At 47.5% G+C, this 13538-nt stretch overlaps 1 protein-coding gene across 2 annotated transcripts in view; it reads right to left on the bottom strand.

The window, feature by feature from the left end:
* LOC112237981 (gamma-aminobutyric acid receptor subunit beta-2) overlaps nt 1-13538 on the bottom strand; it is a 90089-nt gene that overhangs the window by 22767 nt on the left and 53784 nt on the right. For both annotated transcript variants that reach the window (XM_042303419.1, XM_042303420.1), the window contains exon 5: nt 10144-10226. In XM_042303419.1, coding sequence (XP_042159353.1) covers nt 10144-10226 — 83 coding nt within the window. The remainder of the gene's footprint in view (nt 1-10143; nt 10227-13538) is intronic.

The following is a 13538-nucleotide window of genomic DNA, read 5'->3' as shown; positions in this document are numbered from 1 at the left end:
CAAACTCGTCATTAAGCTTGAGACCCTGGGTCTCGACCCCGCCCTGTGCAACTAGGTACTGGACTTCCTGACGGGCCGCTCCCAGGTGGTGAGGGTAGGAAACAACATCTCCACCCCGCTGATCCTCAACACTGCGGCCTCACATGGGTGCGTTCTGAGCCCTCTCCTGTACTCCCTGTTCACCCACGACTGCGTGGCCATGCACACCTCCAACTCAATCATCAAGTTTGCAGACGACACTACAGTGGTAGGCTTGATTACCAACAATGACGAGACGGCCTACAGGGAGGAGGTGAGGGCCCTCGAAGTGTGGTGTTAGGAAAATAACCTTGCACTCAATGTCAACAAAACAAAGGAGATGATCGTGGACTTCAGGAAACATCAGAGAGAGCAGCCCCCTATCCACATTGACGGGACAGTAGTGGAGAGGGTAGAAAGTTTTAAGTTCCTCGGCGTACACATCACGGACAAACTGAAATGGTCCACCCACACGGACAGCATCGTGAAGAAGGCGCAGCCTCAGGAGGCTGAAGAAATTCGGCTTGTCACCAAAAGCACTCACAAACTTTTACAGATGCACAATCGAGAGAATCCTGTCGGGCTGTATCACCGCCAGGTATGGCAGCTGCTCCACCTACAACTGTAAGGCTCTCCAGAGGGTAGTGAGGTCTGCACAACGCATCACCAGGGGCAAACTACCTGCCCTCCAGGACACCTACACCACCGATGTCACAGGAAGGCCATAAAGATCATCAAGGACAACAACTACCCGAGCCACTGCCTGTTCACCCTGCTATCATCCAGAAGGTGAGGTCAGTACAGGTGCATCAAAGCAGGGACCGAGAGACTGAAAAACAGCTTCTATCTCAAGGCCATCAGACTGTTAAACAGCTTCTATCTCAAGGCCATCAGACTGTTAAACAGCTTCTATCTCAAGGCCATCAGACTGTTAAACAGCTTCTATCTCAAGGCCATCAGACTGTTAAACAGCTTCTATCTCAAGGCCATCAGACTGTTAAACAGCTTCTATCTCAAGGCCATCAGACTGTTAAACAGCTTCTATCTCAGGCCATCAGACTGTTAAACAGCTTCTATCTCAAGGCCATCAGACTGTTAAACAGCTTCTATCTCAAGGCCATCAGACTGTTAAACAGCTTCTATCTCAAGGCCATCAGACTGTTAAACAGCTTCTATCTCAAGGCCATCAGACTGTTAAACAGCTTCTATCTCAAGGCCATCAGACTGTTAAACAGCCACCACTAACATTGAGGGGCTGCTGCCATACATGTAAAAATGTATCACTAGTCACTTTAAACAATGCCACTTAATATAATGTTTACATACCCTACATTACTCATCTCATATGTATATACTGTACTCTATGCCACCTACAATCTTTATGTAATGTATCACTAGTCACTTTAAACAATGACACTTAATATAATATTTACATACCCTACATTACTCATATCATATGTATATACTGTACTCCATACCATCTACTGCATCTTGCCATCTTTATGTAATACATGTATCACTAGCCACTTTAAACAATGCCACTTTATGTAATGTTTATATACCCTACATTACTCATCTCATATGTATATACTGTACTCTATACCATCTACTGCATCTTGCCTATGCCGTTCTGTACAATCACTGTTGGGGAATAATCAGAATTGGTTGGTAACATAGGTAAGATGTTTTATATCCATCATATGTTTGTAAGTTACTTCTCATCAGAATGTTATTTTTGTATAATACTGTGGCGGGGTTGCAGTATCTGTTCTATGTCAAGACTAAGTTGTTTGGGCCGGAGAGAGGGGAGAGGTCAAGCGTGTATCTCTTGGCTCCACAATGTCTGTGTGCCAGTCAGTGTGTCTCTGTGATCTTGTCAAGATAGGATGGATTTGATATATGGCTGTTGATATGGAGGATTTGTTTATGGATCTGAGTTTGAGAAGAGAGCAAAGCTGAACGATAAATTATGTCTATGATGTCTGGCTATGTGTGTCTTTTGCTATTAAAGGATCTCAGCTGCAATGTGTGGGGGACTCTCAGAGAATTCATTGATAGACACTGAATTGATCTGAGAGTCACAGGGTTGTGATAGAGCTCATATAATTAAAGATGGACTTTGATAACTAACTCTGAATGGTGTGTGGTTTGCTCTCATGATTTGGTAAATAGAGGAAATTTCCACGACATTACTCATTCATATATATTTATGTAGATATTCTTCATCCCTTTACACTTGTGTATATGGTAGCTGTTGTGAAATTGTTAGGTTAGGTTACTTGTTGGTTATTACTGCATTGTCAGAACTAGAAGCACAAGCATTTCGCTACACTCGCATTAACATCTGCTAACCATGTGTATGTGACAACTAAAATTTGATTTGATTTTGAGATAGAGAGATAGAGAGATAGAAATAGGTGGTATATAGTAGATGGTAGATGGTATATAGTAGATGGTAGATGGTAGATGGTATATAGTAGATGGTAGATGGTATATAGTAGATGGTAGATAGTAGATGGTATATAGTAGATGGCAGATGGTATATGGTAGATGGTAGATGGTATATCGTAGATGGTAGATGGTATATAGTAAATGGTATATCGTAGATGGTATATAGTAGATGGTAGATAGTAGATGGTATACAGTAGATGGTATACAGTAGATTGTATATAGTAGATGGTAGATAGTAGAGTGTAGATGGTAGATAGTAGATGGTAGAGAGTAGATGGTAGATGGTATATAGTAGATGGTATATAGTAGATGGTAGATGGTATATAAGAGATGGAATATAGTAGATGGTATATAGTAGATGGTAGATAGTAGAGGGTAGATAGTAGAGAGTAGATGGTAGATAGAAGATGGTAGATGGTATATAGTAGATGGTAGATGGTATATAGTAGATGGTATATAGTAGATGGTAGATGGTAGATGGTAGATGGTAGATGGTAGACGGCAGATAGTAGATGGTAGAGAGTAGATGGTATATAGTAGATGGTAGAGAGTAGATGGTATATAGTAGATAGTAGATGGTATATAGTAGATGGTAGAGAGTAGATGGTATATAGTAGATGGTAGAGAGTAGATGGTAGATGGTAGAGAGTAGATAGTAAATGGTAGATAGTAGAAGACCAAAGTTGAGCAGTACTGACCCCACAGTTTAATGCTTGTCGTAGTCTCTCTGTATATATATCTCTCTGTATCTCTCTCTTGCTGTGTCTCTCACTCTCTGTCTCCCTCTCTCACTCTCTCTCGCAGTGCATGCTGGGAGTTTTTTGGAGTTTGAGTGTTTGGTGTAGAGGGCTCTGTCCTAACTTATTTTCTTGATTCTGTCCTTGGTCTTTTCTTTCAAATACTATTTTCTATCGTGGGGGGTTAATGCACAATTTGTTTTTGCAGTATAGACAGGTTTTTTTCAAAGTTAGGGTGGAAGAGGACAGAGTTTTAGTTTCCTGGGGTTTGGAAGGTGTGGTTTGCGCGATGGCTTCTCAGCCTAGTGCGGAGGAGATGCTGTCGATACGGCATGGATTCAGGTGTGTTCCTGAGAATGGAGTTAAGATAGAGGAGGTTCTGCTCTCCGTCGGTGAACAGGTTGGAGCTGAATTTGTACATTCTGCTTCCAGAATGAACAAAGCTGGGGTTGTGTTCATGAAAAGAGCAAATTTGGTGGGTAGGCTCATTGCTAGTGGAATATCTGTAAGGGGTGTGTTGGTGCCAATTTCGCCTCTTTTTACCCATTCGACAAGAGTGGTAGTTGCAAATTTGCCTCCGTTTATTACGGAGGATCAAATCAGGAAAGAGCTGAGTCGTTTTGGTAGCTGCTAGCGGTTTTCGTGTCGGCAGGTTTTTCAGGTAGATGTCGTTAAGCATGTTGTTTCGTTCCGGAGGCAAGTGTTCATGTTTCTGAATAACAATGAGCAACAGCTAATTGTGCATTTTAAAGTGAGGCATGGGGAGGGGCTCTACACAGGGTTTGCCAGCACATATAGTCTACAGTGTTTTGAGTGTGGGGATTTGGGGCATAAGAGCTTTGCGTGCCCACATAAAGGCCGTAGACAAGGTGAGGGCACAAGCGCCAGAGGGATAAATCGAAGTCAACGTGCAGGGGGCTATAAGACACAGACAGCAGAGGCTGTGTCTAGTCATGCCAGGGATGGTGGTGTAGATGAGGCTGGGCCTAGTCAGGCTAAAAATGGTGGGGTAGATGAGGCTGGGCCTAGTCAGGCTAAAAATGGTGGGGTAGATGAGGCTGGGCCTAGTCATGCTATGGATGGTGGTATAAATGAGGCTGAGCCTAGTCAGGTTATGGATGGTGGGGTAGATGAGGCTGGGCCTAGTCATGCTATGGAGGGTGGTGTAGATGAGGCTGGGCCTAGTCAGGCTAGAGATGGTGGGGTAGATGAGGCTGGGCCAGGTCAGGCTAGAGATGGTGGGTAGATGAGGCTGGGCCTAGTCATGCTATGGAGGGTGGTGTAGATGAGGCTGAGCCTAGTCAGGCTATGGAGGGTGGTGTAGATGAGGCTGGGCCTAGTCAGGCTATGGAGGGTGGTGTAGATGAGGCTGGGCCTAGTCATGCTATGGATGGTGGTGTAGATGAGGCTGGTCCTAGTCATACTATGGATGGTGGTGTAGATGAGGCTGGGCCTAGTCATGCTATGGAGGGTGGTGGATGAGGCTGGGCCTAGTCAGGCTATGGAGGGTGGTGTAGGTGAGGCTGGGCCTAGTCATGCTATGGATGGTGGTGTAGGTGAGGCTGGGCCTAGTCATGCTATGGATGGTGGTGTAGATGAGGCTGGGCCTAGTCATGCTATGGATGGTGGTGTAGATGAGGCTGTGCCTAGTCATACTCTGGATGGTGGTGTAGATGAGGCTGGGCCTAGTCATACCATGTAGGGTGTTGTAGATGAGGATGGATCTAGTCAGGTTATGCTAGTGGTTGATGAGAGTATAGTGGGGAAGTGTAAGAGACTGGGGGGAGGAGGAGTGTGTCAAGCGGAAAAGGAAAACGTGGGAGAAGAAAGGAGGTGGGAGGGGGAGGCTGGGGTGGGCAAAGGCACCATGGAAAGGAAGTGGGGGGGGGCCTGACCAGAGAGGAAGGGCAGGTGGTCAGGATGGGAGATGGAGATGAGGAGGAAAGTGAGTCTGAGGAAGAGGATGATGAGGAGGGTTTTTTTCAGACTCCTCTTCAATGGGTCCGGAGCTGAGCAGAGGGGTAGAGGAGTCAAGCAGAGGGGTCAAAGTACACGTTGAGGGAACTGACAAGGTTCCTGAATGAGACCAAGGGGAAAAAAGTTCATCTTGAGGATTTTTTTTCTGATCCGAGAAAGTTTGTGAGATCAGTACAACATGCTATGAAAAATTAGGGGCATATTGTCCTCTCACCCAGGAAACGGTTTAGGTTGAGAAAGTGGATAACAACAGTGAGTAAGGGTCTACCTTCAGACACTATTTAGATGTAGAGTTTCTTTCTGGCACTGTGGTAAACCTGAGCAAGAAGTGACATCTTGTAAGAGCTTTACATTGAACTTCCAATAGGATGCCTGCCGAGGCCCTGCTGAAATAGACAGCCGAGCCATGGTTACCCCACTGGGAGAATGGTAGTTCCCAGCAGCCTATTGCTCTGATTGCTGGACATGTAAAAATGATCAAGTTGGGCTGCACTCACCCTAGCCCCCAAAACCTTCACCCATTATTACTGTCTGGTGTTGGGCTGCACTCACCCACTAGCCCACAAAACCTTCACCCATTATTACTGTCTGGTGTTGGGCTGCACTCACCCACTAGCCCCCAAAACCTTCACCCATTATTACCGTCTCGTGTTGGGATGTTTAGTTCTCCAAACATCCACTAGATCAAACTGATTAATGATGTCCCTTAACACTCCCACTGACCCTGAATGAGGATCTTCCCCATTTCTGTCTTTCGTAAAATCCATTGCAGCGAAGAGAGGAGTATGAGTCTCTGAGTCAATGGTGGGATGTGGGGAAAGTCCAAATTCGGCTTTTCTTTCAACAGTATACAGCTCTCTCACCCTCAGAGGCTAGGAGAGTATTGGGGGAACTAAAGCATAGTATTAGTGAGATGGAGGTAGAGATGGTGGGGCAAGGGAATGTAGGCCTCCAGGCTAATTTAGCAGAATTACATAGGGACCTGGGCAGTTTTTTCCAGGTTAAAGCAAAGAGAGCACTTGTAAGAGCTAGGTTCTCCATGCGCAAGGAGATGGATGCTCTCAGCTCCTTCTTCTTTGGTTTGAAGCCAAGGGTATGCATTGGTGAAGCCAAGGGTATGCATTGTCTACAGCTGTCTGATGGGCGGGTGACCTCTGTGGTGGGGAGATGCGGGAGCGAACTGTGGAGTTTTGTACTGAGTTGTATAGGGCAGAACTGTGTGATCCTATGTGTGCTCAGGTCTTGTTCGCAGAACTCCCTAAGTTCTCTGAAATTGACATTCCTCTGTTGTCCATTGAACTGGCAGAGGCCTTAACCCAGATGTCCCCTGGTCGTGCACCAGGGGTCGATGGGCTCCCAGTGGAGTTTTATAAAAAATTCTGGGGGATAATTGGACTAGACTTATTTTGTGTGTTGCGTGAATGCGTCGGGGTAGGAGAGTTGCCGATGAGCTGCCGTCGGGCGGCTCTGACTCTCCTGCCCAAAAAAGGGGAATTGTGTGAACTTAAGAACTGGAGGCCTGTGGCATTACTCTGTGTGGACTACAAGACATTTGCCAAGGTCCTCTCTAACAGACTGAAGTCCCATCTGGATTCAATAGTACATAAGGACCAAACATATTGTTTACCGGGACGCTCAATCACGGACAACTTCTTAATCAGGGACATGTTGGACTTGTCGATAGGTTCTAATGTGAACTTTACACTGGTCTCTTTAGATCAAGAGAAGGCATTTAATAGAGTGGACCATGAGTATCTGTTTAATGTGATGTCTGTGTTTGGGGGAAAGGTTTTTGACCTGTGTGAAGATGCTGTATGCTGGGGCGTCATGTATGGTCAAGGTGGGATAGGGGCTCAGTAGGCCAGTCTGGGTGAGACTGGGCATTAGACAAGGCTGCCCTCTATCGGGGTAGTTATCTACATTAGCCATTGAACCTTTTTTGGGCCTGCTACGCAGGAGACGGCAGTGTGCTGGACAGGCATGGGTGTGTTGACAGGCATAGCTGTGTCAGCATGTGCAGATGACGTTTCTGAGATGGTCAGGGATGGTAAGGTTATGCAGGCACAGAGACTAGTCTGAAGGTGTACGAGGGAGCTTCATCAGCTAAGGTAAACTGGGGCAAGAGCAAAGCTCTGTTATGTGGGGCATGGAGGGATAGGGCCCCTCCTCTGCTTCCAGGGGGCTTGCAGTGGGGTTGTGAAGGGCTTATAATGTTGGGGGTGTATCTGGGCTCAGAGAGGTGGGTCAGGAAGAACTGGGAGGGGCTGTCACAGGCAGTGGTGTCAAGACTGGCCAGGTGGAGGTGGCTCCTGTCCCAAGTGTCATATAGCGGGAGGGTGCAGATAATAAACAACCTGGTGGCATCTTCCCTGTGGCATAAACTGGCTGTCCTCAACCCCCCCACTCGCAGACCTGTAACGCAAGCTGGTGGACTTTTTCTGGTCGGGCCATCACTGGCTGAGGGCGGCAGTGTTGTACATGACCCTCCACGAAGGAGCACAGGGCCTGGTGGAACTGGAGAGCAGGGTGGCTGCTTTCCGACTAAAGACGGTGCAGAGACTGCTGTACTATACTGATGTTGGCTGGAGGGAACCAGCATGCACACTGCTGAAGAGAGCTGGCGGATTAGGGTTGAACCGGCAGCTGTTCCTCATGAAGCTGTAGAGGCTGAGTACAACAGGTCTCTCTGATTTTTACTCTGCAGTGCTGAGGGCCTGGCAGCTGCTAAGTCCCATATGAGAAGGGGGTGTGAAGCCTGGGCTGTGGGTGTGGGAGGAGCCTATCTTCCACAACCCAGCCATCCCTTTGAGATCGGTTCAGTCGTCCACCCTGCAGAGGCAACTTATGGCAGTGGGTTTACTAAGGCTGGGTGACCAGTGACTGTTGGGAGAGGAGGGGTGGAAAACCCTGTAAGTCCTGGCACAACAAACAGGAATAACGTCTCTTAGGCTGCTGGAGAGATTCCTGGAGGAGGTCCAGGAGGCACTGTCTGAGCCGGTAAGGAGGGTGTTTGAGCGGCCAAAGGGGGAGGGGCCACCAATATTTCTGCCACTGCAGCTGACGGCAGAGACTGGGGACTGGCAAGGGGGTCTGTTAGATTTTAACACTCTGAGCCCGGGGGAGTTTGAAGGGGTGGGAGGTAAAGCCTTCTACAACCTCTGTGTTAAGGTGAGGAACATTAGGAGCCTGGGGGAGTTTGAAGGGGTGGGAGGTAAAGCCTTCTACAACCTCTGCATTAAGATGAGGAATGTTAGGAGCCTAACAGGAGTGAAGGCACATCAGTGGCAGGGGATATGTGGGGAGGAGAGTATGGTGGGTTTTTAGATGGAGGTCAGGGGACCTCCAGTGGAGGGTTCTACATGGAGCCTTGGCCACTAACAGCTGGTTGGTACGGGTTGAACCGGGAGTCGGGCAGGGGGGTCCTTTCTGTGTTTTGAGAGAAACTGTGATTCATGTGTATTCTGTGTGCACCAGGTTAATGCCATTAATGTCTCTGTTGGAATGTCTGTGCGAGAGGTTGGGGATGGTTTTTACTGTTGGGATGTTTTATAATGGGTACAGGTATTCAAATAAGGAGAAGGCCAAATGTGTTTTGTTTGAATTTTCTGTGTGCTCAGGCAAAGTTGGCTATTTGGCTAACGAGGAGGAACAGGGTCAAAGGTGGGGGGATAAAAGACCCTTAACTATTATTTAATGGGATGGTCTCTGTGCACGTTTGGGTAGAATTTGAGTTCTATAGAATGATAAAAAGTGTGGAGATGTTTCAGGAGATATGGAGTGTTGGGGGGGGTGTCTGTATAGCTGGGGAAGATGTTTCAGGAGATATGGTGTGTTGGGGGCTGTCTGTATAGCTGGGGAAGATGTTTCAGGAGATATGGTGTGTTGGGGGGCTGTCTGTATAGCTGGGGATGATGTTTCAGGAGATATGGTGTGTTAGGGGGCTGTCTGTATAGCTAGGGATGATGTTTCAGGAGATATGGTGTGTTAGGGGGCTGTCTGTATAGCTGGGGAAGATGTTTCAGGAGATATGGTGTGTTAGGGGGCTGTCTGTATAGCTGGGAAGATGTTTCAGGAGATATGGTGTGTTAGGGGTGGCTGTCTGTATAGCTGGGGAAGATGTTTCAGGAGATATGGTGTGTTGGGGGGCTGTCTGTATATCTGGGGATGATGTTTCAGGAGATATGGTGTGTTGGGGGGCTGTCTGTATAGCTGGGGAAGATGTTTCAGGAGATATGGTGTGTTGGGGGGTGTGTTGGGGGCTGTCTGTATAGCTGGGGATGATGTTTCAGGAGATATGGTGTGTTGGGGGCTGTCTGTATAGCTGGGGATGATGTTTCAGGAGATATGGTGTGTTAGGGGGCTGTCTGTATAGCTGGGGATGATGTTTCAGGAGATATGGTGTGTTGGGGGGCTGTCTGTATAGCTGGGGATGATGTTTCAGGAGATATGGTGTGTTGGGGGGCTGTCTGTATAGCTGGGGATGATGTTTTGGAGATATGGTGTGTTGGGGGGGCTGTCTGTATAGCTGGGGAAGATGTTTTGGATATACGGTTGTAGAAATGGCGAGGTTTTGGTTATTGAGATGTTGTTTTGTATCGTGTGGTAGAGGGAAAGGTGAGTATGGTACATGTATACAGTACAGGATATATTTTGGTGTTTTTTAAGGGGGGTGGTGAGGTTTTAATGAAATGAGAATCTCTCTCTCTCTCTCTCTCTCTCTCTCTCTCTCTCTCTCTCTGCTGCATAATGTATACATTATACTGTATGTCCCATGTTCATTTCCTGTTCACCATACATGTTTGGCATGACAACGAGTTGTATAATGCTTACAAAAGGTCAAAGAAATGAATATCCTACTAATTCTATTTCTATGATAGAAGTGTTCTATATAGATTGGTCCGGGTGTGACGTCTCCATGGGAGGGGAGTGTTCTGCAACCAGGGGTGAAGGTGGTACTCACAGCTCTCGATCTCCAGTGTGCAGTTCTGTTCGTCCAGAGGATACCGCCTCAGATCCATCATACAGGCTGCTGTGGTTGTGATCCTACACACAACCACACACACACAGGAAAAAAACGTTAGACTTCAGGTATAGGGAAGACTCCATATCAGCTTTAAAAAACAACAACATTTTAATCCATATTTTACCAGATAAATTGACTGAGAACACATTCCCATTCACATCAACGACCAGGGGAATAGTTACAGGTGACGGGGGAACGAGCCAATGAGCAGTTGCCATACCAGGCGGTGATGCAGCCAGTCAGGATGCTCTCGATGGTGCTTCTGTATAACCTTTTGAGGATCTGGGGACCCATGCCAAATCCTTTCAGTCAGATGGGAAAGGGCAGTGTGGAGTGCATCCGGGAGGATGCTGTTGATGTGAGCCATGACCAGCCTTTCAAAGCACTTCCTGGCTACCGACGCGAGTGCTACAGGGCAGTAATAATTTAGGCAGGTTACCTTCGCTTCCTTGGGAGGCACAAGGACTGTGGTGGTCTGCTTGAAACTGGTATTATAGACTCAGTCAGGAATAGGTTAAAAATGTCAGTGAAGACACTTGCCAGTTGGTCCGCGCATGCTTTGAGTACGCGTCCTGGTAATCCATCTGGCCCCTCGGCTTTGTGAATGTTGACTTGTTTAAAGGTCTTGCTCACATCGGCTACCGAGAACGTTATCACACAGTCATCCAGAACAGCCGGGACTCTCATGCATGCTTCAGTGTTGCTTGCCTCAAACCGAGCATAAAAGGCATTTAGCTCGTCTGGTAGGCTCGCGTCACTGGGCAGCTCGTGTCTGGATTTCCCTTTGTAGACCGTAATAGTTTTCAAGCCCTGCCACATCCGACGAGCATCAAAGCCGGTGTAGTAGGATTCAATCTTAATCCTGTATTGATGCTTTGCTTGTTTGATGGTTCGTCTGAGGGCATAGCGGGATTTCTTATAAGCATCCGGAGTAGTGTCCCGGTCCTTGAAAGCGGCAGATCTAGCCTTTAGCTCAATGCGGATGTTGCCTGTAATCCATGGCTTCTGGTTGGGATATGTACGTACGGTCACTGTGGGGATGACGTTGTCGATGCACTTATTGATGAAGCCGATGACTGAGGTGGTGTACTCCTGAATGCAATTGGATGAATCCCAGAACATATTCCAATCTGTGCTAGCAAAACAATCCTGTAGTGTAGCAGCCGCGTCATCTGACCACTTCCGTATTGAGCGAATCACTGGTACTTCCTGCTTTAGTTTTTGCTTGTAAGCATGAATCAGGAGGATAGAATTATGGTCAGATTTGCTAAATTTAGTGCGGGTGTGTGTGTGTCACATGCAGCTGGTGATTGTGTCCAGTAAAAGATAGACAACACTACCCTCATAGTCTTCATGGAAGAACAACATAGTGATAGATATCAAATATGATAGGATAAGGAAGTCCCTTTGGCAAGTAATCATTTCCAAATGAACAATGGTTGAGTAGAGATCAATGATTTGTAGAATCTTTGACTTTTCCCCAACAGGCAAAAAGTCATTATAACGTTGTTTGTAACATTATGGTCAGGTTGTATACGGGTTGTCATTAAGACGCTATGACCAGGTTGTATGCTGGTTGTCATTATGATGTTGTTTGTGATGTTATCTTCAGGTTGTATGCTGGTTGTCATTAAGACGTTATGGCCAGGTTGTATACATTAAGACGCTATGACCAGGTTGTATGCTGGTTGTCATTATGATGTTGTTTCTGACATTATGGTCAGGTTGTATGCTGGTTGTCATTATGATGTTGTTTGTGATGTTATCTTCAGGTTGTATGCTGGTTGTCATTAAGACGTTATGGCCAGGTTGTATACATTAAGACGCTATGACCAGGTTGTATGCTGGTTGTCATTATGATGTTGTTTCTGACATTATGGTCAGGTTGTATGCTGGTTTTCATTATGATGTTGTTTGTGATGTTATCTTCAGGTTGTATGCTGGTTGTCATTAAGACGTTATGGCCAGGTTGTATACTGGTTGTCATTATGATGTTATTTGTGACGTTATGGTCAGGTTGTATACTGGTTGTCATTATGAAGTTGTTTGTGACGTTATGGTCAGGTTGTATACTGGTTGTCATTATGAAGTTGTTTGTGACGTTATGGTCAGGTTGTATACTGGTTGTCATTATGACGTTGTTTGTGACGTTATGGTCAGGTTGTATACTGGTTGTAAAATAACTTTATTTTGTACATACTTTTAGTGACCTGAAATAGCTGATTGTAACCTAAATCTGACAACAAATGATTGTTTTCCATTCCACCATAAGTACAAACTGATCTAGAAGAGTGGACATGTGTTTCATAATTAAACAGCACAAGTTCGTTTGAAATATTTGCAAAAAATACCCAGGCACTCAGGTCCCTTGGGTCTCACTGAAGACAAGTTTGGGGAATTTCATTTTTCAGAGACATAGAAACATTCAACATTCTCCCTGCCTTCCTGCCTCCCTCCCTCCCTGCCTTCCTCCCTGCCTCCCTCTCTGCCTCCCTCCTTCCCTCCCTCCATTGTCATTGTTCTCTATTATGTAACAAGCCAGTGAGCAGGCAGGGAGGGAGGCAGGGAGGGAGGGAGGCAGGGAGGGGGAGGGAGGCAGGGAGGAAGGCAGGGAGGGAGGAAGGCAGGGAGGCAGGGAGGAAGGCAGGGAGGGAGGAAGGCAGGGAGGGAGGCAGGAAGGCAGGGAGGGAGGCAGGGAGATTGGGAGGCAGGGAGGCAGGGAGGAAGGCAGGGAGGGAGGAAGGCAGGGAGGGAGGCAGGAAGGCAGGGAGGAAGGGAGGAAGGGAGGGAAGCAGGGAGCGAGGAAGGCAGGGAGGCAGGGAGGAAGGCAGGGAGGGAGGAAGGCAGGAGGGAGGCAGGAAGGCAGGGAGGGAGGCAGGGAGGGAGGGAGGGAGGGAGGCAGGGAGGCAGGGAGGAAGGCAGGGAGGGAGGAAGGCAGGGAGGGAGGCAGGAAGGCAGGGAGGAAGGGAGGCAGGGAGGAAGGGAGGGAGGCAGGGAGGCAGGAAGGCAGGGAGAGAGGCAGGGAGGGAGGGGAGGGAGGCAGGGAGGAAGGCAGGGAGGGAGGCAGGGAGGAAGGCAGAGCGAGAGAGAGAGGAAGGAACCAAAGTGCCCCAGAGTATTATCAGAGGAGTCCTATGGATGGATGTCCTAGTTTACCCCTCTCTCTGCCTGCCGTGGCTATCACTAACTCACCATGCTATGCCTGGTACTTGCCAAAGGGTCCACCCAGCCCTTCAGCCACCCAGCCACCCAGCCCTTCAGCCCTTCAGCCACCCAGCCCTTCAGCCACCCAGCCCTTCAGCCACCCAGCCCTTCAGCCACCCAGCCCTTCA

Source organism: Oncorhynchus tshawytscha, linkage group LG21 (assembly GCF_018296145.1).
Source record: "Oncorhynchus tshawytscha isolate Ot180627B linkage group LG21, Otsh_v2.0, whole genome shotgun sequence".
Taxonomy (NCBI): Eukaryota; Metazoa; Chordata; class Actinopteri; order Salmoniformes; family Salmonidae; genus Oncorhynchus; species Oncorhynchus tshawytscha.
This window is presented reverse-complemented; position numbering and strand designations above follow the sequence as displayed.